At 39.4% G+C, this 25,030-nt stretch overlaps 3 protein-coding genes across 3 annotated transcripts in view; all 3 read right to left on the bottom strand.

The window, feature by feature from the left end:
• Positions 1–3,599, bottom strand: part of LOC118404933 — an 81,357-nt gene extending 77,758 nt beyond the window's left edge. The window contains exon 1 of the mRNA XM_035804318.1: positions 3,444–3,599. The gene's annotated coding sequence lies outside the window, so the exon portion shown is untranslated. The remainder of the gene's footprint in view (positions 1–3,443) is intronic.
• Positions 482–1,240, bottom strand: LOC118404855 (protein unc-13 homolog C-like). Its single transcript, XM_035804235.1, has one exon. The coding sequence runs from the start codon at positions 1,238–1,240 to the stop codon at positions 482–484; it is 759 nt and encodes a 252-aa protein (XP_035660128.1).
• A 2,060-nt stretch (positions 3,600–5,659) lies between the features above and the next one.
• LOC118404934 overlaps positions 5,660–25,030 on the bottom strand; it is a 27,805-nt gene continuing 8,434 nt past the window's right edge. Inside the window, exons 15-41 of the mRNA XM_035804319.1 lie at positions 24,456–24,578; positions 24,048–24,167; positions 23,223–23,468; positions 22,617–22,745; positions 21,982–22,104; positions 21,310–21,438; positions 20,905–21,027; positions 20,414–20,530; positions 19,983–20,105; positions 19,320–19,445; positions 18,939–19,064; positions 18,255–18,383; positions 17,863–17,985; positions 15,339–15,461; positions 14,577–14,699; positions 13,756–13,995; positions 12,908–13,147; positions 12,097–12,180; positions 11,857–11,972; positions 11,498–11,556; positions 10,659–10,840; positions 9,582–9,753; positions 9,082–9,261; positions 8,403–8,529; positions 7,793–7,894; positions 7,210–7,281; positions 5,660–6,638 (exon numbers count right to left, since the gene is read on the bottom strand). Of these exons, the coding sequence (XP_035660212.1) occupies positions 6,618–6,638; positions 7,210–7,281; positions 7,793–7,894; positions 8,403–8,529; positions 9,082–9,261; positions 9,582–9,753; positions 10,659–10,840; positions 11,498–11,556; positions 11,857–11,972; positions 12,097–12,180; positions 12,908–13,147; positions 13,756–13,995; positions 14,577–14,699; positions 15,339–15,461; positions 17,863–17,985; positions 18,255–18,383; positions 18,939–19,064; positions 19,320–19,445; positions 19,983–20,105; positions 20,414–20,530; positions 20,905–21,027; positions 21,310–21,438; positions 21,982–22,104; positions 22,617–22,745; positions 23,223–23,468; positions 24,048–24,167; positions 24,456–24,578 (3,578 nt within the window). The 3' untranslated portion in view covers positions 5,660–6,617. The remainder of the gene's footprint in view (positions 6,639–7,209; positions 7,282–7,792; positions 7,895–8,402; positions 8,530–9,081; positions 9,262–9,581; positions 9,754–10,658; positions 10,841–11,497; positions 11,557–11,856; positions 11,973–12,096; positions 12,181–12,907; positions 13,148–13,755; positions 13,996–14,576; positions 14,700–15,338; positions 15,462–17,862; positions 17,986–18,254; positions 18,384–18,938; positions 19,065–19,319; positions 19,446–19,982; positions 20,106–20,413; positions 20,531–20,904; positions 21,028–21,309; positions 21,439–21,981; positions 22,105–22,616; positions 22,746–23,222; positions 23,469–24,047; positions 24,168–24,455; positions 24,579–25,030) is intronic.

Raw genomic sequence — 25,030 nt, 5'->3', positions numbered from 1 at the left:
TGTCGTTTCTAATGATAGTGACACACCCCCTCCAGATCTATTCTTTCTGCAGTGGTGTATGCTGTTATAACCAGGTATACTATAATTTTCCACGATATTTTCTGTTAGCCATGTTTCTGTTAATGCAATAACTGTAAAATGTTGGTGCAGGGAAGAGATATATTCATTCAGTTCATCAAAATGGCATGGAAGGCTTCGTACGTTTAAGTGGAACAACGATAGAGTGTTACAACAGGGTGTGGTACAAGATTTATTAAAGGATTCAACAGTATGATATTGGGAAGTTGTATTTATAGAAGTGTAAAAGTCATTCAGAAAGTTAGTATCAGGATCCAGTGGGGAGATTTGTGACCCATTATCTAAATTATTCAGGTCACATGGATTAAAAATCAAGGTGCTAGGTTGTGGGGGGTTTGAGTTCATGTTGGGTGGCTAATGGTTATTTGACTTAGCTCAAAACAGTTCAGGAAATTCCGTGTCTTCAGTGTCTGGAGTCGGCTCTAGTGCGCCTGCGATCAGCTCCTCCCTCTCCAGGTGGGTGGACAATAAGTATGTCAAATTTCAGGTACGCGATGTTTCCACGTTCACGTGCAGCTTTCATTTCCGGGATCAGTTCCTTCCTCTTCTGTCTCACCTTCTCGGAAAAATCCTCGCTCATGTAGATAGTGCTTCCTTTCAGATACTTTGCTCGTTTGATGATTGTGTCCTTGTCCTTGAATCTTAGCAGTTTCGCTACGATTGGGCGCGGTCGTCCTCCGTCCTGAAAACGTCCGTTCCTGTGCGCTCTTTCTATTTCTATCTGTTTGGGATCTAGCTTCAGTTTTTCCTTGAGTAGATCCCTTACTTTCTGCTCACACTGGTCCCAAGTCTCGTCCTTGGTGTCAGGGACTACGTCAATCAATATATTATTTCTTCGCGATTGATTTTCAAGGTTGTCAACTTTGGTGTCGTTTGCGGTGATGTCTTTCTTGAGTAGGGTTATTTCTGTTTCTATGTCCTCTACCTTTTGTACATGTCGATATAGGTTGAGTTTGTTGTCGTCGATTTCCTTTTGTGAGAAGTGAAGGCTGTCCTTAATCTCTTGAACTTCCCGTATAATGTTGTCCATTCTCTTGTGTGTTGACTCCATAATCGTGTCCAGGAATGATTTGAAGTTCCTCTCTTGTAGTTCTAGTAGTTCTTTGACAACTGACAGAGATACAGAATCGTCTTCGGAAGTGTTGCCTTTTCTTGGTGCCATTCTGCCGGGGGGGGGGGGGGGTACTGAAATGACAAGAGATACTCTCGGCAGCGACGAGCTGGTGATAAATCACCACAAACAAACACAGACTATGTAAAAAATCAGTGTAAATGTTGCAGAGAGAGAAACCTACCGGCGGGGGCTCCAACTAAGGGAGCCCGCTGCGGTGTTTCCGCTGGCGAGAAAGTGGCGTCCTTTGTTGTTGCCCGGATACAGCGTCTTTTGTTGTCTGGGAGACCAGGTTTTTCCGTCCAATATCTCCGCCCAGATTCGTCAAACGTCCAATTTTCTCATACAGAATAAGCCTTAAGACATTCAACTTTCAGATTCTGGTATGATTTATGGACGATGGCAAGATTTTAGGACAGAATTTTACAATATATGATAAAGATGAGAGCTCAGACAAAAGCAGCTGCCGCCATTCGGTTGCAATACCAAGGTACAGGAACCAAAAGTGTCCTTTTTTGGTCAAAAATTGGTAAAAAAATCGCAAAAATAAGCATTTTGTTGTACTGTACACCAAAAGTGTTATTGAATTATATGGGGGTGTTCTAAACAAAGTTCTAAATAAACAAAAAGGTAACTGACAAGGTTCTATAGAACCTTGTCAGTTACCTTTTTGTCTATTTTGAACTTTGTTTAGAACACCTCATTACTTACCTGTGTTGTTTATTTTAGAACACCTTATCCGTTACCTTTTTTGTTTATTTAGAACATAAGAATTATTCTTTGTTCCGAGAAATTGTTTGTCTTCATTTTCATATCACTGCGGAAGGAAGATGTATGTCTTCCGAAACGTCTGAATAAAATATTGATATTATCCAGAAGAAGAGTTTGAATCTTTATCTATTTACATCATAAATATTTCGAAAGTTTTACACAATGGGGTTATATTTAGAATTTTCAAATAAAGTTTTAAATATTTCCAAAGACGTATCAAATCTCTTAGACAGTGTTGAAAATACACAGAGTTGAAAATACTCTATAAGCACAAACTTTTGCGGTGGTTTAATGTCCGCGGATATTTGTGGTGGCCGCTTCACCTCGAACTTTAAACAATCGCGAACATTTTTCCATGGCAGTAAAAGACAACCGTGCATGGTGCTACCGCGAAGTGAAAACCACCGCGAAAAGTCATCTTCCCGTTACCGCGAAAATAAATCCCCAAGAACTTAAATGCATTTACAGTATTCGTAATTGATAGCGACCCTCTCCGTGACTCGGAATAGAATGTCAACACCGGAGCGTCTTCTGCGCTGCGAGAATGACAGTCCATCTACATAAAAACAACGCAAAACCTGATACGTTGTTTTGAAACAGTCAGTGGAGGTTAAAGGCTACATTCCTACTTACAAGAATGTGACAGTAAGACATATCCTACTATTCCATATCTGTCCGACCTTTTGCTACCTGAAAAGCGTATTGTGAAAAGCGTACTACGCTTTTCCCGTAGCAACACTTTGGTATGGCCCCTTTTCCACTAGACGGCGATCGGACTGTGCTCTCGCTGCGACCAAAACAGATATGTCTAACCCTCGCTCAAATACTAGGTATATCATTCACAATGTATAAGTGTCACTAATAAGACAACAAAACACACAAAGTGTCAAAGGACTCGTTGCTTTTCTATACAATTCGTGAGCGATGTGTCAAATTTGAGGTCGCAGAGAGAGCGCGGCGAGAGCGCCGTCCTAGTGGAAAGGGGGTATTAAAAACAAGGCTTTCCTCAAACACGTTAAGAATAAGTATTTATAGTAAACAAAGTAGAAACCTCGCCAGGAACTCAGTTTAATTTTTAAGCCATTTGATAAAACTGAACGTCACTTGTTTTTGGGACTGTACTAAGCTATCAATGAGAAATTTTAGGAGAAAAGGTAAAGTAACTTTAAATATTTTCAGGGTTATTTTTTTCTAACCTCCTGCGTACCAGTAGCTAACATACCTTTGTCACTCTCCCACCAACGCCCAGGCACACACCGTGAACTTGTACCTGTAACTATCAACTTTCCAAGGGAAGTGCCTTTGCTCTTTGTCAACAATCATTAAGAGTCAACAAAGTACAAATTTCAAGGATATGATATTACATTTTACAAAGCTGTGTATGAAAAGTATTCAAGATAAAGGCGCCCTAGCTTTTAGTTTCTCTGTGAAGGTTTTGTTTTTCTAATTCTCAGTGTACCTTCGACAACAATGCTTCACTTACCGTGGACTTAAACCTACTGATATCCGCTTTCCAAGGGTAGTGCTGTCGTCAAGTGTAGAAATGACACTTGTCGAGATCCTCCCTTCAACTTTGCGGACGCGAAATGTCCAGGTAGCGAGGAGGAAACGAACAGCACACGAGGAAATGAAGAAAATTTGTTTCCGTGTCGTTCTGTTGTGGTTTTAACGAGCCTTGCGTGCCACGCAGTGTCACTAGCCACATACCGTGTCGCACATTAGCATATGGGAACTGTGTGCAGTAGAGAAAAGTTATAACTCAACAAAAAAGATGATCGTCCCGAACACAAATCCCATTAACACCAAATGTACTTAAATCTTATGATAGCATGAAACAGTTCTAACATTTAGTGCTCAATTGGCGATACGCGTACGTGCGATAAAAAATGAGTTCGGAAAAAGAAGTAGCCTTTATCATGAAGCGAGCGTAGATGTCATGTTGAAATAATAATATTAAGGGGAAAGTGTTGTGTTGTTCCAAAGTATCAGTGTGTGTGTGTGTGTGTGTGTGTATGTGTGTGTTTGTTATGCCATTCTTTCCTTTCGTATCCTACGGTGGATGCTGATTGTTCAGTATCACACCCCCCCCTTCCCTCCACACACACACACACACACACACCACCCCCCAAGCAATACGATGAGTTGTCCTGCTGTCTAGCTCAACCACAGCCGTTTTTTTCTCAAAAAAATGCAATTACATGCCAAAGCCTCATGCATAGCTGTGTCCCCAAAAGGGTAGCCAGTTTAGGTAGCCCAGACAACCACCCCGAGACTTTCATTGACAAGTGCATCAAAGTACTATAGTTGTTTTTCTTAAGTGTCAACATCACGGAACTGTTCAAGCGGAAGACACCTGTCCTGTGAAAGGAAGACAAAGAGTGCGAGGTGCTTTAGTCAACAGAATTCTGGATGACTTGCTCTCGCCATGGCATGGCACGGGCAAATTCTTCGTTGAGATATTTTGTTGTAGCCTCCGAAGCATGCTCTACGAGTAGCGCCTTTTTTTCTAATAGCATATGCTTTTGGTTCTATTACACTGAGGTTGAACTACATGTACAGGAAATCAAATTAAATAGTAACCGAGTTCGGAGGTATGCAATATTAACAAAGGAGGATATGTGGCTACCTTAATGGACATGGTGACGTTAGGACACAGGTATTTCTTCCGTGTCTGGACGATACCATCTCTTTCCCGTGTTGTTGTTGTTTTAGCGACTATACATTGTCATTTAAAATGCCACAAGTGTATTCTAAAACAACAGGGTGTGAATCAGCTGTATTTAAACTATGACGTGTTGTAAATTTGACCGGTGTATGCTATACAACAGGTGTCCATAGATCTAGCTAATCAAAATTTATATCTTTACTAAAATTTAAGTTACCAAATTTCAAATTCGTGCCTAACAAATGTCAGATTTCTACCAAAATTTTCAGATTTGTTCCGAACAACTCACAGACAGATTTCTGTACGGATGTTTTTCACTCAACCGTATTGCCTGGTTGCTGCATTAGCAATGTCGTCTTATTTATACACATAGTTTCTTGTGAACGTGTTTTTTTGTTACTGTCAAACCACTGTATGTGTACAAAGAAACATGACCTCGGGTTGAACCTTACAAAGAGACAGATGAGAGTAGCTGTTTACAACAAGTGATGCACAGCAGGGGCCACAGGTGTCACAAACAAACGCCCGTGATTGGCTACGTCCGATAAAGCATGCGATCTCTCGCAAGTAACGAAACCTGACACTTTGTGGGGAGGGGGGCGCATGTCGCTCAAAACATGAAATTAATGTTTTGGTAAACGTGTTGCCTGCCCGCCCATTACATTAGCACAGGCCAGGGATTTTTAACGGAGGTTGGTCTCAGTTACATCGCAAGCTACAAGACGGCTAAAAAGGCTGTTTTATCCTGGCATATTAGGAAGCATATACGAGAGAGGGAGTACAGATGTGAAAAGTATAACTACACTACTGCTCAAAAATTCCAATAAGAAGAGCACGTTATGATGAGTCACACTAATGCTGTCACAAGGAACTCTACATAAGAGGGCAATATACAATCCAATGTTCGTACATGGTCGTGTGAAATGGAACGTCGGCTATGCGTTTGGAGAGGTCCTCCATACAAAAGTAGCATGCACATGAATAATGTAGTCTAAAACAAGATTAATGACAAGACACGAAATGAGATAGAGATGTACATAGTATTTATGTAAGTCTGTTTATTTCATTTTATTCATTTATCCATGTCAGGGCCACTCGGGCGGTTTTCAATGAGCAGCCCTGCGTACCTAACCTAAAATAAAGGTTCGAATCAACTTAAATGCATCAAAGATAAAATATATTATGCACCATACTAATAATATAAGCAGCTCAATATGATACATAAATTCACCGTAAAAACAAACATTATCTTAGAATTTTAGACTACTTGCACTCCTGTCATCAGAGTAACAAACGGGTAGATATAAAAAGGTTAAGAAACGCTTTAAGGCAATTCAATTCATTATCATCTTCGCCAAGAAGGTAACATGCTAGGTAGCGTTTGTATCTTCTATCAATAGCGTCACATTAAAATGTGTCCCTGATTATTTTCATGATCTATACATGTGGCATATGACTTGAAGCACTATAACTCGCAATGACAAGCGTACTTCTTTGTTAATGATTTAAAAAACGTTTAAACAAACAACACATATATGTTAGGTACATGCTCACCCATGTATACGTACGTTAGTTATCATAAACTAGAATAGCTGTACTAATGTAATGATGCATACGCATTTCGAAACTAACTGTATATGTAAATGTTCTTTATATTTAGTCTTAAGCTAATGCTTTTGTTAAACAGATTTAGTTGCTTTATTCTATTGGTATTGTTATAATAACCAATTAATTTACGGGTTGACGTTTTGACATAATTATCACTGATCCGTATAAAAAGATAAGTTTACTTGATACTGTTTATTCCCCTAATTAGTCATTTTTTTTTGCTTGTGTCTCAGGGTTGTCTCAATGTTGACGTCACCCACAATGCATCACTTACGCAGTTCAGACGGAGAGCTACCATATCGAAAGTCGAAATAAACAAACAAAGCTGTAAAGCTGTTCATTGGTCGTAGATCCCCGCTGTTCCTACTGCCAGTTCGTTTGAGTTCAGAACTTGAACTCAAACGTCTTAAAAAAGAACAAAAACATCATTAGAACCTTTATGAAGTTAAAAGTAAATGTAAACGAACTGTTAACACTTTTGGAACACAGAGGAGACATTAGGAATTCAGAACATGGCTTGAGCATTTTTTTCGTCTTTGGCAGATTTCTGTCAAAATAGGACCACAAGGTATACGCTTGATTCAAAGATGTAACAACATGTACATTTATGATGAGAGTCTAAGAAATGTGCATTAGAAGTGATAGTATTCCTAACTGTACTCAATCAACTAACGGTGTTTCATGAGTTTAAAATATCAAGGTCTCTATAGGGCCACATTGTCAATGGGTAAATAGGATTTGATATATGTGGAGTACTGATTCGAATGTTTAAATCTACTAAAAGCATGCTTCTTCTTTATACGTCCAGCATATCGTTATTACGTCAAATGTCATCCAGTAGGTTGAAATACATGTAGAAACCTGTTGACTCTGGCTGGCAACCTTACTACCCTTTGGCTAGAGACAGGACAGTTATTTTCAAAATAGTAGGGGAATACCACTTATCGGTCGACCGGCAATAAAAGATGAAACCTACCTGAACAAATCGTTCACCTTCATCGTCTTTAGGCTGAATCAGACTCTTCACAGACGGGCGAGGGATCTTGAACTGAAGAGGGTAAAAACAATTACTTAATAGTCAGTAAAAAATGAAACAAAGAAACATGCTTCTTGTACTTTCGTTTATAACAATATAGTGAAGGAAGAAACATTTTTTTTAACTAAGAGTACTTCACTTTTAATAACAAAACACATTCAGAAAAACTGCAGAAGTTGATACGAGTTGGCCAGGAAGAAAGTTATCTGGTCTAGAAAAAACATAACCGTCTTTAAAGTACATTTTGCCGAATCGAGATAACTGAGTGTGTCAGTTTGATATAGATTAGAAAGCTCTATTATAGTATGGCATGTTTTCCACAAAGCACGTAAAATGTAAGAAATTATCATTTTCTTTGAATGTAATATAATTGAACATGCTATGGAGGCTTTATATGGACCTAACAGACACATTTCCAAAACGAACTGCCTGTTAATTTGTTACAGGCTATTTTTCTACTTGTTCGGGCCCCAGTCTCGCCCCCTCCCCAAAATAGCGTTGACAGAGTCAAAAGGAAACCTACCTCTCCGGACGGCACGTTTTCAACACTTGGGTTCCAGAAAGACCTTCCTCTGGCCCGCAGGGAGTCCGTGTATATAGGCGGTAACATATCAGTACCTACGGGCTAAGGAAAACAGGTATTAAAATGAGTTCATCTGTGACAATAATTACCTTTGCCAAGAAGGTTATGTTTTAAGTAGCGTTCGTGTGTATGTGTGCGTGTTTATGTGTACGTGTGTGTGCGAGCGTATGTGTACGTGTGTGTATGTGTGTGTGTGTATTTGTTTGGAAGACCAGTATCACTCGAGAATGCCGGTATGGAATGTATTATTATTCAATATGTGGGAAGGTTTTAATGAGAAATAATTAGATATTTGGCCCCGTAGCGGAACTTTGGTTTTGATATCTGACTTGAAGGCAGTGCCATAATGGCCACGTCTGCCCCAAAGCAAATTGAAATAACGAATAAAAAAAAAAGCGGCCCATAGGCGATTTGAGTTTCTCATGAATAAACATGCAAACAAAACTTGCCCTGATTAAACCCTAACCCATGCCCTAATTGTATCTTAAAACAGATGTATTATCTTGGCAATTATTTCGCAAGGAAAGTTAATTGGACATCAGACCCTTACCACAGGCGGGCGATAGTCGCCACGGCCTTCATTCAGGTCAGTGACCGGAAGGCGATGAAGCGATTGCCACGCCTCTCTAGTGGTGTAGTAGTTGGATAAGGTGACTGCAGGTGCATCGACCCTGTACCTGCAAAATATCGTCCCATTTCATGTAAATCAAACATATTACATATTTCAAGCCATGATTACGATTCAACTGATGACAAACATTCTATCAACCACATACAACGGTAACGAAGGCTAGAGAAGGGATTGGCTTAGCGAGATCGCTGTGGGTAATAAATATTAACTGATCATGATATTTCCATATCAAAGTGTAGGAAAGCAGATCTGAATCAATGTATTTGATGCTAAACAGTTAAAGATAGAAATTATAACTTTATCCTTGTACGGGGGGTGGTGACTTTCGTTCTTCATGGAAATGTATTAAAAAACGCAGTCTCATACACAATGTACTTACCACAGTGACTGCATATCGTTTGATAAAATTGATGTGAATTGAAAAGCTAACATTGCTTCGTTTCTTTTCCATTATTGGCCGTACTTTGGTACTCATTTTTTCAGACTTTACAAGTCATCTTTCAATCAAGGTATCAAAAGCTAAGGTCACGAAGGCTAGATGGTAGTTTAGCAAAATTGCTACGTCATACATATGTTAGCAGATAATTTTTGACGCTACCTCATTTCTCTCCTCTTCTTTGCCAAACGCCTGGACCTCTTCGCCATGCACACAACCACCATCAGTACGATCACCAACACTGCACATGCACAGCCTGCTGCAATACCGATGACGTCCGCTTGGGTCAAACTGATCTGACAGCGCTCCCCACTGTACCAGGCACCCTGTATTGCCGGGCAGCTGCGCAGAGTAGAGGTAATCAATGAATTCAAATGAGTGCAAAACGTTTGGGTTGTGCCTAGAGGCGGTTTACCTTACCGGTTATGCCAAACAAACAAATGTTTAACAATATATTCCTTACAACAAAACACGACACAATGGGACATAGCACGGCACAACACGATGTGAAACTCTTTGAATTTTGATAAATCTTTCAAGGATCAATTAAACATTAGAACGTTTTGACTTTTTTGTGTTCGATATGAAACGAATAGTTAAGATAATGTTTACTACTATCTTGTGGTAAGGAGACGTTTACATGACATAAGTTTAGCACTTACTTGCATCTTGGTCTTCCCTCTTCAACGTTAAACTCACAGGTTCCAGTGTAGCAATAGTTTTCCTCACACTGACATTCCGCTACCACAGCTCCAGGATAGGGCTCACTCCGGGCACACATGCCCCCCTCCCCACATGGCAAGTCACATGACTCTCCAAACACTTGGTCCAACTCTGTGATAGATTGAGGTCAAATGACAACAATCAAAATTTGTATTGAGGACACAAACGCACACGTGCATGTTTTGGTTCACTGTTCTACGCTAAATTCGATGAGAGTTACTCCTTATCGTTCTCTAATTGGGAGACGTTTGGAAGGAGAGAGTGGACCTGGTCCGGGCAAGCAGCCCGCGATGATGATGATGATTGGCCGATGTAAATTTGATGCTTGGTCTTTATGTATTTAATTTTCAGAAACGAATATTTTATCTTGTACAAGAATTGTACAAGGTACGAAGTATGGTATCTACTAGGGCTGGGTACCGGTACAGAAAATTCAGGTCCAGGTCCGGTTCAGGTCCAAAGGATCAGGTCCAGGTCCGGACCTGGACCTGTTTCAGTATGACTCATACCAATGGTCCATTTCACTAGAAAGAAATCTGTTTGGTGGTGTATTAGACTTACACTGGTGTCTTAAAATCCTACAACGCTAGCTGCACCTGTACGATTGGCTGTAAAACTTGGTAGAAATTATTATAAACTCTACTCTACTTCACTCTTGTTATTTTTTTCCACCTGCAAGCGCCAAAACGTTTGAATGCCTAATAAAATAATCTGTTAAATTTTCAATCGGTCCAACATTTGGTCCACCCAATTTTTTCAGGTCCGGTTTTTCTGGACCGGTCCAATAAGAAAAAACGGTTTTGTACCGGTACGCTGTACCGATACCCAGCCCTAGTATCTACTGTACTGGTACGAAACTAGAGTACTATTCCATAAACCTAATGTACCTAAAAGAGTTTGTAGTATGTGATGGACAGTTTTAAGAATTTACAAATGTGAGAAATGTGAGAAACTTATTTTTATACTGTTGAGTGCTTATGCTGAGTGTGGAGCACAGGTGGCTCAATGGCGCCCACCTTCTTCATTGAGTGTAGTCGGCTCTAGGCTGTCACTACTGGTGACATTTAGTGCCGAGTCAAACGTCCCACTGGTGATTGCCCTCTGAAGATTCGTCCTCGCCGCCTGATGAATGTTGGAGTCAGGTTCCGAGCCTTCCACGGTGAAAACAGCTGCGTATCTGGCTTGAACGCTACCGGGGCTAAAGGAGATCAAAGATGTGACTTGTGACTACATTAACAAACAGCACGCTTGTGTGGTATGTGATGGTACGTATGTTATAGTTGAACAGTGATATAGTAGCCTCACTGTGTCAGGCTTTTAGCAGCCGTTCAACTGTTGATGCCCCTGAAGAGGAGAAGACCCCAAATTTTATCAAGGGGGAAATAACGAAATACGTACACGAGCAGATAAAAATATTTAGCATACAATTAAAAGCATGTTTAGAGACGCAATAAAATCATGATGACACCTCGAAAATGTTTTTATGGATAGACAAATATTACTAGGAACCAATAGGTAGCATAGAGATCAGAAATATCAAGCGATATCAATTTGAAAAGTTCAGAAGACTGAGCAATTGGTATTAGATCTGCCTATAACAGAAATTACAGACGAAGATTGTGTATCATATACTGTAAATGCATTTAAGTTTGCGGGGATTTAATTTCGCGGTAGCGGGAAAAGGGCCTTTTCGCGATCGATTTAAGTTCGCGGTAACACCATAGACTGCAGTCTAACACTATAATAGAAAAATGTTCGCGGTGTTTTTAAGTTCGTGGTGAAGTGGTCACCGCGAAAACCGCGAACATTAATCCACTTCGAACATTTCTGCATTTACAGTATTGTCTGTACTTACACGAAGCGAATGATGATGATCTCGATGAACCCTTGAATTCCGGAATAGATGATATACAGCTGGCGGTAATGAGATGATAATTTGATAAACGTTAATGAATTCAAACTTACTGTAAAATCACACCATTCACAATTACGGTCCCATTAATTATACAAATATCGATCGCGACTGCCGTGCAAGGGTCAGGCTTCTCAGTCGAAGATGTCCACAATGACATTGCGACCATCTACCACCATCTAAAGAGATGGACAGATGCCTTTATACAACAAACTAGGAAGCAAGCATGACTAAAACTTAGTGATAAGTGGTGTGATATGCTGGCTGAAGAAACAAAGTATAACATAATTTTGTGTACTCACCGATGTTTTCAGCTGTGTAGATAGTTCCATATACTCTGGTGAATTTGCGTCGTTGTATTCAGGCTCAAAGACTCTGTCCATCGTTATTTGCGCAGGCACAAACTTCCGCGGTTTTGCTACAAAGTAACAAAAATCCATCATTCGTCATGTAAAATGGGCTGCATCATCATGTGCACTTTAAATTCCACGAAGGAATACGAGAAAATGATATGAAATAAGTCACAGTGCATACGAACTTACGTCCAGCAGTAACAGTCATTGGAGTTTGTGTCGTTGGAGCTGCTGTGCTATTGACTGTGGTAGCTTCTGCTGTCGTGGTAATTTCTGCGATTTGTACATATAAAAGTGTTTATTGAAGAAATGTATCCTATTTGTGAATACTCATAATAATCTTTATTGCAAATTCATGCCAGAGGGCTAATTGCATACAGAGTAAAGTAGTAGTATTAACCAAGGTGCCATGTTTCACCAACCTGTAAAGAGTAAGGCATTGTATTATTAGTCAATCACTTCTGATTTTTTTTCCTAGCACGATTCGTGTATGAGGAAAATGATTTTACCTATGCATTCGTTTTTGTCTTTTGTGTATACATAGAATTTTAATAAATTACCGTCAACATGTTATAAATATACAAAATAGAAAGTCATTATTGTATATCTAAATATACGGGTATACAGGGAAATACCAATAGGATTAACATATTTAAGCTCTCAGACACGCTTGACTTCTCCTCGTCCAATATATGTATCATCTCAAATGCTCATTTCTTGAACTTTAAAAAATTATCTTCAACACAAATTTCTTTCCGGGCCAATGTTGAATCAATACATTGAAACTCTCTTTACTCAGTGGTCACCACGTAACAAGACCGTAAGGCCTCTTCAAGAAGTGCCCGAAGGCCAATGCAAGATGACAAGTTACATGAATAACACAATAGCAGCACCTCTTGTCCCTTGGCCAGAAACTTAATGATTGAGATTAGCTAAACTGCTCACTAATCAACAATAGTAAGGACTAACTGATTTATTTGTAGAAGCAGGGGTATCTCACCTGTACATACTGTGCCATTACCAAAGTAACCGGGAAGACAGGTGCAGCTGAATGAACCAGGTGTGTTCGTACAGTCAGCGTTGTCATCACAGTTGTCAATGTCCTCCTCACACTCACGGACATCCACACAGCTACTCCCGATGTAGCCGGGCTTACATCGACAAGTGAAGGAACCTTCGGTGTTCATACACACGGAGTTTTCTGTACATGTATCGTTGCCATTTGCACATTCGTCTTCATCTGAAATCCAAAATTATAAGTCTTTAGCATCAGTCTAATGAATCTACTTTTGTGTCTGAATGATTTTCTGTATCTTAACTTGCACACATTGAAAGATTACTTACTACTTATTCTTTCAGTAAAGGGAATTGTGAAATGTGTGTTTTTGTCATCTTCGTTATATCTCAAAGTGCACCAGAGTTATCATTAGCCCGCCGTTTTGCTATGCCTTTAAAACACATCTTTTAAAATCTGCGTAAGCATTTTGACTACATGTAGTTCTATAAGCAGACAACTGATTAAACGTGTCGTTAAGTAACGCAGGGCATGGAAGACGTATGTTGATTGTATTGCTGCCCCTAAGGCCGGTGAGGCTACGAGACCGGTGAGGTGAAAGTAACTTAGATTTACGGAGATAGTTGTCTTGTCATTCTGAATGGATAGCACTATCTAGAGAATTAAGAGGATTGGGCACAACGAAATATCGCTCATCGAGACCCCCTATAATTATAACAATGGTAAAAAGTAGGAGCAGCAAAATAACAGAAATGTAATGATAGCGACTTAAGAAAAGAAGAAATAAATGACGGAGATAATAGTAAGGACAAACTGACTCAGGGGTAGCTCACCTGTACAGACTGTGCCATTACCAAAGTAACCGGGAAGACAGGTACAGCTGAATGAACCAGGTGTGTTCGTACAGTCAGCGTTGTCATCACAGTTGTCAATGTCCTCCTCACACTCACGGACATCCACACAGCTACTCCCGATGTAGCCGGGCTTACATCGACAAGTGAAGGAACCTTCGGTGTTCATACACACGGAGTTTTCTGTACATGTGTGTTTGCCATTCGTACACTCGTCTTCATCTGAAAAAAATGACAAGCAAAATCACTGGCATCAGTCTAATGAATATATTTTGTGGGAAACCGTCAGCATCCTTTTCTGAGTCATTTTCATTTGCATAACGATGGCTTACTAGTTATTGTTATAGTGGGCTGTAAAATGTTAAGTTCTTGTCATATTGGAATACCAAACTTGATGCCAAATTAAATATTTAAATTTTTAGGTGTACAACCCTTTGGTAGATTTAATACTGAGTAGTCAATGCTATCGAATAAAATACTGTTGGGTATATCTGAAAATTTCTAATGTTTAAAAGAATAAAATGAAACACTAGCTTATTCTAAACTATATTCTAATAATTTCAAAAGGAAATACATTTGACTACTTTACCAATCACATTTGTACTACTGTATGGATGCTCTAGCAATAGTGAGTAGGTGTTCCACAAATACGTTGATAGCAAAAATTTGCTTCAGGAAAACGAGTGTAAAAAAAGAAACATAAACCTGTGTGATGGTTATTAATCATACAATGTTTCCCTGTGCTGTGTCGCATGAATTATCATTTTCTGTTTGCCTGTGTTCCAACTATTGTCCCAGCTTACCTTCACAGTGTGTTCCGTTGCCTGTAAAACCAGCTGAGCAGGTGCAAACATAGTTGCCCTCTGTATTTCTGCATGATGCCTGTTCATGACAGTCAGCTTGGCCACTTAAACACTCGTTCACATCTGACAACAAAGTAGGTCGTTTCAATTAGTCCAAAGGCCAGGTCACCGAAAAAAACAATTTTGGTACCGAGCAGAAGGACAAAGGTTGCATTACTTGTTTTTGGAAAGATTTATTCCTTTACTTCATCATTATGCATGATAACAAAGTCAAATGCCCAGCTTTATAGAAATTATCACACGATTTTGTGACGTACCTCGAATCAGTTGTTTATAACAGGCTATATTGAATGTGGTTATGTATACTTGAATAACATTTCCTCAAAGGAAAGTTTCATAACAAGTCATTTTTATATAAGTCGTACTTATAAATTCCAGTCATCGTAACTGATAAATTGAATCGCAAAGGTAATGAATATACGTTAACATGTGTCTTGTCATCTTGCCAGGAATACATATTGACATTTATACAATTATCAAAATAAACAATAAAGTAAGACATTGTAGCAAAAGCTTGTTTTATCTGCAAAGCATATGACATTCAACCTAACATAGACCATTTGATTGGACATCCTTATGTTATAAATGAAATTGATCAATGCCTATATCAGACTTCTATATCTATATCTTGAACCTTACGTGTGCATATCCAGTCGGTGCAACTGAATAACTGCGTATTGCGACAATATGTTGATTGCTTACCTGCACATGTTCTCCCTGTACCAGTGTACCCGTCATTACATGTACAGGTGTAGGACCCAGCGTTGTTGGTGCAAGTTGCGTTTCCATCGCACGGACTATTTCCGTTTTCACATTCATCGATGTCTGTGGCGGGATATCAAGCAAAGCATCAAGTGAAGAGAAACGAACATAAGAAAATCTTTTAAAATGGACGTGTATTTTATTTTATATATATAAGATCGCCTTTCTGATGTATTGTCTGAACTAGACTTGAACTATATGTTCTCCATTCATATCCAAGACTCTACATCATGGCACCCTTCTTTTACCATGATAGTAAATTATTGTATATTGATCTACTTAAACATTTCTTTATGATTTGGTATTGCAGACGATTGGTATACTGCAAGAAGGGTTGGACTAAAATGGGTCTGACATGAAGATGTACCATTTTGATACTTTACACTTGACAATATCTCTTGGGGTACGTAGATGTCGCACAAAGCAACGATAAACAAGAGTTCGTAGACCTCAGGCCTGCATGAAATGTATTAGGTGTCTGTAGACCTATTGTGTATTTTTTTTCCTTTTCGTCCCTGGTTGCGTATTTTTACCGTGTTGGTTGTGCACCATGCAAAAGTCTGAAATTCCATTTTCAGAATGTGTAAGTTTGGGCATGGATGAACATTAATTATTTTGGATTTCTTAAGCATGTAACCAACCACAGTACCTTAAAGTTATTGAGACGACTTTTCCTACCTTTTTTGGTCTCAGAGTCAGATGGCCCATGTAGTTGTTCTGTCACATATGATATATTCAGTACTGATATCTTCCTATTTCAATGTACTGACCTAATGCAGCTGCTAAATCTCCTTATTGTACCAATGATATTCATTAAAGATTTATTTCTGGAGTGTTATATCACTTGACACTGGAAGGTTATTTGCATAATTTGAAAAATTATATTTTTACAGTAGTTCCATAGACAATATGAATAGTGGTAGGCCCCATCCAGCAGCATTAGGGTGGTATGATATTTTGTTCAATCCGTCCAACTAAAACCTAAATCTCCTGAAGTACCTAAGCCAAATTTTACAGCAGAATTTACTACTCAAAATGTCCTTGTCAATCCCATTCATAAATGGCAAGCTGCTGGCAACTTTAAAAAGTTCAGAAAGCTGTCGTAGTCAGAGTGAACACCCAGCAAACATCCCCCCAAATCAATGAGCAGCTGCTTAGAGGAGGAAACAATTTCATCATATTTTTGCAGTGACAAAATGCAACAAACGATACCAAATTTAAAACAAAACAAAGCCTCTACCACTTAACCTTGCCCGTACTATAGATTAAGCAGGCCCCAAAATCAAGCAAATATGACTAGCCCCAAACTACAAATTACCTGCATACAATACGGAAATGGCATCCCCAAAGAAACAACAAGAAACAGGAAAAATCATACACATACCTTTGTCTTACACTCAAGCTCTATACATTTTTCCTCCACTTTAGAAAGTTGTATCTTCTGCTGATTGCCAAACATGGTAAAGGAACTTGTACCAGAACATTAAACCCAGTACTACACAGCTCTCAAAACACCACAAACTCGGACTAAGAAGCAAACTCAAACTGTACCTAACAAATACAGCAACAGATACTAGACTAAGTATATCATCTGGCAGGTCAGACACTGTTGATACAAAGTAACCTGATACATTGAAGGTGGCCCAGGCCAGATGATGGTTCTAGGTGTAAACTTAAAGACCTCTCAATCAACCAAAACAGATGATGGTTCTACCCAACCCAACCGTCAGCAACCAAGCAGGTATTGGGGGGATGCCCCAACCACACCAAAACAGGGTCAACCTATACAGTATCAAGTTCAAGCACTAGGAGGCCCAAAATCAAACCTCACCACCAGGACAACACCAACAACTCACGTACCAAATAGCAACACAATGGCACCTTGCGTTCCAGAGATACAGCGCACGCCCCGTGCCCGCACAAAAGGTAACCTAAAATGTCAAGTTCAAGCACCAAGGGCGCCAAAATCAAAATTGAGAATTATTCACCCATCGCCGACACATGTGCCAAATATCATCGCGCCAGCACCAACCGTTCAGAAGATATAACTCCGGAAATACCCCTCCCGGACACAAAATTCGACCTGCCGGGTCAAGTTCAAACGCGGCAAGGCCCAAAGTCAATCATAGGCAACAGGCAACAACCCCCCACCTATGCATCAAAAATCGTTGCAATCGCGCGTATCGTTCCGGACACACAGCGCCAAAAGTGCCCCCAAAACACCAAAAATGCCACCTGCAATGTCAAGTTCAAACGCCAGGAGGCCCAAAATCAAACCTGAGTGTCAGGCGACCACCCCCAACCCACGTACCAAAAATCGTCGTGCTCGCACCATCCGTTCTCGAGATACAGCGCCCTAAATCCCCAGCTTCCAAATTTTCCCACGCCCGTGAAAACCATACCTGCATACATGCAGGTAACAATGCTAGTGTAAATTCAACCATATACATTCCCCTAACCTTACCTTCACAGTTTGTGCCGGTCCCGTTGTATCCGGCATTGCAGGAACAGGTGAAGCTGCCCACAACATTGGTACATGTTGCTTGTTCATGGCACTTTTCAGAGCCATTGATACACTCGTCGACATCTGAAGATAACAAAAATTCCTTTGATCGTGTTTTCTAAAATCTATCTCTGCATTTTACGAAGACTTGTTTTACGTCACTCTTCAGCTCTGCATGAAAACTATTTTCGTTTCAACATATTTCACACGAATAATGAAGTATGAATTACAATTGAAACTTTACTTAAGTTTACGTGTTAAAGAATCTGCCATGCTGAAATTTATATTTGAAAAAGGAAAAGTTTTAATACGAAAGCAGAACATAATACAGAATATGACGAAAAGGTACATACCAGCACAGAAGAACCCGTCGCCGATATACCCATCACGACAGGTACAACTGAAGCCGCCTTCAAAGTTGACACATTGTGCGCTGTCACTGCAATTCTGGGCAGGACTTCCGAACGTGCACTCATCATAGTCTGATTCGTAAAGAAAGAATACCATGTAAGCTCAACAGCCCACAAGGACAAACATCTGTTCCTCTTATTGTTAGAATATCAAAATTTGATCGGAAAGTATACATTGTATTTGTTGTTTTCGTAAAAAAAAAACGTTTTTCTGTCTTTTCATTTCATTACTTCACAATGACCAGGCATTGTCCATCAGGACACACTTTTATAGCAAATTGATCTCTAGAGGGTTACGTGACTTTCACTTTTTTAGATTTGTTTAGTTTACATGCGCAATTATGTATATTTTGTTCTTGTTCTTTGCAGATCCAATGCTATATATGGGCAGAAAAAGTAGTATACGTTGTAAGCACCTTCTTTGTTTCAGCGTCTTTGTGGAGAATTTGATTTTACGGCTTTTACGCTGTAGACAAGTTGTCAAGTAAAAAAGGAATAAAACAGTGTCGGTTAAAAGATGTATAAAACTATGTCAGCCCATCTAGGTTTCCCTTCGGCGCTTTATGTTCCAACTCACAAGTACCTTAAACTTTACATGTTGACATGACAACATAATGGTTTTCTTACCTGTACAAAAAGTGCCGTTACCCGTAAAGCCCTGCCTACAGCTGCATGTGTAACCGCCCTGGTCATTGTTGCAGAAGGCGTTGGAGTCACAGTCGTTCAGGTCATTGTCTGCACACTCATCAATATCTGTCAAACGGTGGGGAGAATATTATTTTTGAACTGTCTCAATTTAACTAAAGTCATAATGTACAGAAAAAGATTTGTTTCATTACGTTAATGTGGCTCAATTTAGAAATATAAGAAACAGCCGCCTCTTTTAATGGTTGTCTAATATGGAAAATGTAGTAAACACTTACGAACAGCATCACACAAACTGATATAAATAGAACATGACGATATCTGTTATTGTTAGTTTTATGTGCTGTACGACTAATGCCTTACCAGTACATGTGCGACCATCGGTACTAATCGTGTAGCCACGGAAGCAATCACACGTGTATCCACCGTCTGTGTTGTTGCACAACTGGTCGCAGGCATTCAGTGTGTCGCTTGAACATTCATCAGTGTCTGAAATTAAAGGGCCATTTCTGTATCTATACATATTTATATAAGGATCATCCAGGCCAGTTAGCATAGATACTGACAACAGCAAAAAACAATCCAAAATTGCCAATATTTGAAAATTAATATTGGCAATTACAATATTCAAAACGTATAACAGTGTCTGCATGTATGATGTCAAAGAATAGTTCAATGGCACCTGGTGTACCTGGTGTACCTGACAACTGCTAAATCATTTAGCTTACGAGAGAAAGAATACACACGGGAACATATTCTTCAAATATTATATTACTTATACAAATGGACACCATGAAAAAACGTAGATTATCTCGAAACTACGGGTAAACGACATTGCAAGCTACATACGAATGCAGTAACTGGAACATAGAGATCGGGCATCACATCACATCACCCAACTACAATACTCCTCTGAAGGTTACTCTTCGTCCTGTAGTAATTATTGCTTTGACTCATTTTCTAGATAAACCTTAGTCCTACTCCGTTCTTGATAACAAACATCTACATTTGTATCATCCAGCTTACCATTGCAAACTGTTCCGTTGACAACATCGTAGCCAGCGAAACACAGACACTTCTCGGTTCCGTTCTCTGTATCCACGTAGCACTCTGCGTTTGTGCAGACGGTGCTCGTGCAATTTGCAGAAGCTGAAAAATGAAATTGATAAAACCATTATATTCCATATAAAAAATAAAACTATGAAATGCAGGGCACACTACAAAAGTACATTCCATAGAGGCAATCAACTGCTTTGTGAAAGTCATCCCAATATTAGTCATATGAATAATTGATAAAAAGCCATTTGTTTTTAGCTGAAGGGCAGTGATCTGATGTTAATCAAAGAATACAGCACAGCTAAGAATGTTACCTAAAATATATCTTCCGTTGTATGGTCTGATCAACATCTTATTTTTCAAACATCTTAAAAAAAGCTCAAGGAGGAAATGCACATTACCTTGGCACAATTCTCCAACCTGCGTGAACCCAGGAGCGCATGAGCAGTTGAATACACCGTCTGTGTTTGTGCAGACCTGTTCACAGTCGTCCAGCCGCTCTGCACATTCGTCGATATCTACAAAAATATAGTATATCATTTAAGCTGGGTCATCATTGTTGATGGTAACCTATTGCAAGTTCACGCTATAATAGTGCATTTCTAATCATAATCTAGTATGGTACTTATTGTTTTGTGTTGTATAGCACTTAATTCTTTTGGTTACGGATGAGTATATTTTACATGATTAGTCTTAGTTATAATCTTGAAAGTAATTATGTGGAAATATTACAACAAAAGCTGCTGGACAATACTTCATATAGCCGGTCCGGTTGATGTCGTCATGCATAGCGCAGTTTAAACTGTCGAAAATACTGTGGTGAGATAACTGTGGTAGTCATTGATCTACATGTTTTCAGCTAAAGGGTAAAGTATAAAACGAATAATTTTACCGTCGCACTTGAAACCATCGACTGCCAGTCTGTATCCAGCGTTACATCCACAGTAATAACTTCCTTCAGTGTTGACGCAGTCGTCATCGCATTTGCCATTGCCAATAAGGCACTCATCAATGTCTGTGGAGGATAGCATCATGTAAATATTACTAATTGTATTTCAAAATCTGCTTTCAATTTTGCATGTTACGTGAAAACAATTTTTGTTTTGTTTTTCATGTTCATCAAAACCACTATCTCTCCTTATGTTTACATTGCATTCTCTATTTAAATATCTGACTCTTTTGTCCTCGCTGCCACCTTTAACAAGTCAATTATACTTAAAGGGTGCGTTAATTGGAGAAATGTGTACTGTTTTAGAAGACAACAGATATTTTTTAATCAGAAATGATGTGGACTTACCTGTGCATGTCCTACCGTCTCCTTGGTACCCATTGTAACATGTGCAGTTGTATCCTCCAATCAGATTGGTGCAGACGGCTTTTGTGTCAACGTCACAATCATCTTCTCCCCTCACACATTCATCGATATCTGTAACAACGAAGCATGTAATGTTTCTACTGTTTTTACTACAATTTAACATTCTAAAAATGCTATATGATTCTCTCTTGATTTCGTATATACGAATTGATTGACATTTTAAGGTTGACCGCTGCATTACCATAGATACCCGCCAGGAGGCCAATTATTTCTTCTTTTCGCCAACCCCTACAGACATATCAAATCTCATAACGACTTCTCGGGTTCTGCTGTCAACAGACATATAAAAACATAACCTTCTCGTCGAAGGTAATAAATATCAGCTAAGACAACGTCACCATGGTAATAATTTTTCATTGCCACTGTTGATTTAGTGTAATAGCAATCCTAAAAACGTGATCGTTCGTATTATATTCTGATTAAAAATTTCGCCTTCTACGAAAGAACCCTAGGCCTGAAGGAATCATACGTGATGATTGATAAAAAATTGTTATCTAGAAATTGTTATCTAGATTGTTATCTAGAAGATAGCAACAGTCTATTGTTCAGACGTTTGTTTCTGTTTATCTATCAGGAGAAATGTAAAATGGCTACCTTCACACTGAATCCCGTTTCCGGCGAACCCTTCGTTACAGGAACAGAGGAAAGATCCTGGGGTGTTTCTGCAGGTTACCTCCTGTGCGCAGTTACTTATATCCCTTGTACACTCGTCTACGTCTGTATAGAACAGTTTGCAAAAATAATGCTGTTGAAATGTTAAACTGGACATAAAGTAATATCATACGCACTTGCCTTATTTTTATTTGTTCGTATTTCTATTCAAACCCAGTCCCTCCGGCTCCAGATGTTACGCCCTTGCCTTGGGAAACATACTTATCACCAGTTCTTCACCTAAATCTATTTTTTAAAAAGTACCTAGTTTCGATAATGTACGTTCTATCAAGGTTCTGTATTTGAGAAGAGCTACGCCTCTAGCCCGATAAAGGATCAACCATATTTACTAATGAGATTCAATGGCGATGTGTATTACTCAAATAAATCTGTCAGAGTATGGAGCTTTCATGCTCCATTACAAAACTGGTGTTTCACGACATGAGCCGTTTTCGGGTATACAAAACAAACTCAGTACCTCCAGACTCTGAGTCAACAACTCTAACCACAGGGCCACTGTGACACCAGTCACCATAATCTACAACATTTCACAAAAGAATGAAATCCCTATACCTCACCTGTGCAACTCTCTGTACCGATCCCCTCGTATCCCTCTGCACACAGGCAGATGTAAGAGCCCTCCGTATTGGTGCAATGGGCGTTCTCGGTGCAGTTGTTTAGAGCAGCATCGGAACACTCATCAAGATCTGAAGAGTTACCAACAAGTTAGTTTAGATATCATGTCTTCACCATTCCTCCATACAATTAGTTACTACATGACACGGTATATCTTAAATCAACCCCCCTTACATTTGTAGGCGACAATGAATAGCATTACGCAAATTGTCGATGTAATTGAAATGTTCATTATGAGCTTATCATGTAACCTCACTTTTTCATTTCATGAACCACTTTTTTGTAACCACGAAGGGTTCGGTCGTGGTCTTCTTATTACAGCATAGAAGTTGTTGTGATACCAACATATGGTGCCATATTACTGCGAGCTTATCAGGTTTTGTACACTTCAAACGCTGTTCCTAACAGATGATGAAGTATTTCCATACAGTTCTAAAATGGTATGAAGGCTATATAGACGCTAGGTCGCACTGACCACATTATATATCAGATCACACCAGATGTGATAACATGAAAAGCTAGGGTTAAAAGTAAACACCGTAACAAACCTTCACAAGTGATCCCATCTCCTACATAACCACCCCTACACGCACAGCTGTAGGACCCAGGGTTATCTATACAGATCCCCAGGCCCGGGAGACAACTGTCCAGTAGCTCATCACACTCGTCCACGTTGGTACAGACTGTCTCGTTGCCGCGGTACCCAGTGTTGCAGCTGCAGCTGTAAGAGCCGATAGTGTTGGTACATTCCGCATGTGTGTCGCAGGTGTCCGGTTTATCACACTCATTGGTGTCTGCCATGTGAGAAGATAACAAAACAAAGATGATTACTTAAGAAAATGAAGTGTGAAATGGCCGAGTTGCTAGAATACCACACGCTAGATCAACGGGTTATCTGTTCGATTCCTGTCATTTCTGGTTAGACTTTTGTTTTTGGATAAGGTCCTTCACACTATTTTCTCAATCAACCCTTGTGTAAATGCATACCTGACGTTGCGTAGGTAGGTAAAATATGGTAGGACAACAGCAGTGGACTCCCCCTCCCAATACATCCCCCTTACAGCGGTGATTTAACAAGCAATTGCTCCAATGACCTCAAAGGCTATGAAACCAAACATAGGGTAGTAATTCTAGGTAGGAATTCTATCTAAAGTTGAAATTGAAATTCAAAGCATTGTCGAAATATCCGTCTCCAAACAAAGAAAGATATTTTGTTGCAGCATCAGGCACAACCATTGGTGGCATAGGCGCAGTTCGTCAACATGAATGTCAGTTTATAGCTGATAGTCTAGGTTCTATTATATTTCATTTGGCCAACCTCGTCATAAAGAACCTCTAAGACAGTGCAATGATAACGAGTTCACACAACTTACCCTCACATTTGCGCCCGCTACCTTCATAACCAGCTTTACATGTGCACGTGTAAGATCCAACTGTGTTTTCGCACACTGCATTGCGATCACAGGAGGCACTAATCGCGCACTCATCAATATCTGGAACAAAGAATAGTTTTATCTTGAAGGTAAAACTTTTAATAAGTACAAATATCATTTTAGTGTCCAGAAACTATAATCATTAAGATACATGTGAAAAACAAGCTTTAACTTTTGCTTTACTTTTGTTTCAAACACGCGATTTATCTCTCGTTACCGCCGAAAAAAACGGAGGTATTATAATTGCCTGGTATGTATGTTTGTTTGTGTGTCATCAGTTATGCAACCTGCCCTAATTTTAGGCAGATGTTATATAATATCTATAGCTGGACATCTGGTTTGGTTCACCTCCACAGTAAGTTCCGTTGCCAAAGTATCCGGTATTACAGGAACAGATGAAGCTGCCCTCTGTGTTGATGCATGTTGCCGTATTTGCACAGCCGGCTGAGTCACCAGCGCACTCGTCTATGTCTAGAGAAAGTTTACACAGTCTTAATGCAATCTTTCTATAACAACTTGAATGATATAGCAGAAGTGGATAAGTTTAAATGAAACCAGTCATATGAAAAAGATATTGTTTCATTGATCAAAATCCTTCTACTCGTCCCTTAAAGAATGCAAACTGTAGACGTGTGTAGTGAAACACCGTAGGTCTAATATTATTTCATATATCTACAGGGAGAAAGTCGGTAAATATGTTTAAAACTTTGTGTGTGGATTTCAATAGAAGTAGTCACTGGGTACATAAATGAAGTAGGATAGGGATAGTTAAGAAACATTAATAAATATAGGAATGATATACTTATGATATAATGAAGAGTCAATAAGTGAATAAGTGAGTGAGTAAGTGAGTGAGTGAGTGAAAGAACAATTGATAAAACGGTAGACAGAGCAAGACTTCATATCCAACAATGACCTATAAG

The sequence above is a fragment of the Branchiostoma floridae genome, chromosome 17 (assembly GCF_000003815.2).
Source record: "Branchiostoma floridae strain S238N-H82 chromosome 17, Bfl_VNyyK, whole genome shotgun sequence".
NCBI lineage: Eukaryota > Metazoa > Chordata > Leptocardii > Amphioxiformes > Branchiostomatidae > Branchiostoma > Branchiostoma floridae.
This window is presented reverse-complemented; position numbering and strand designations above follow the sequence as displayed.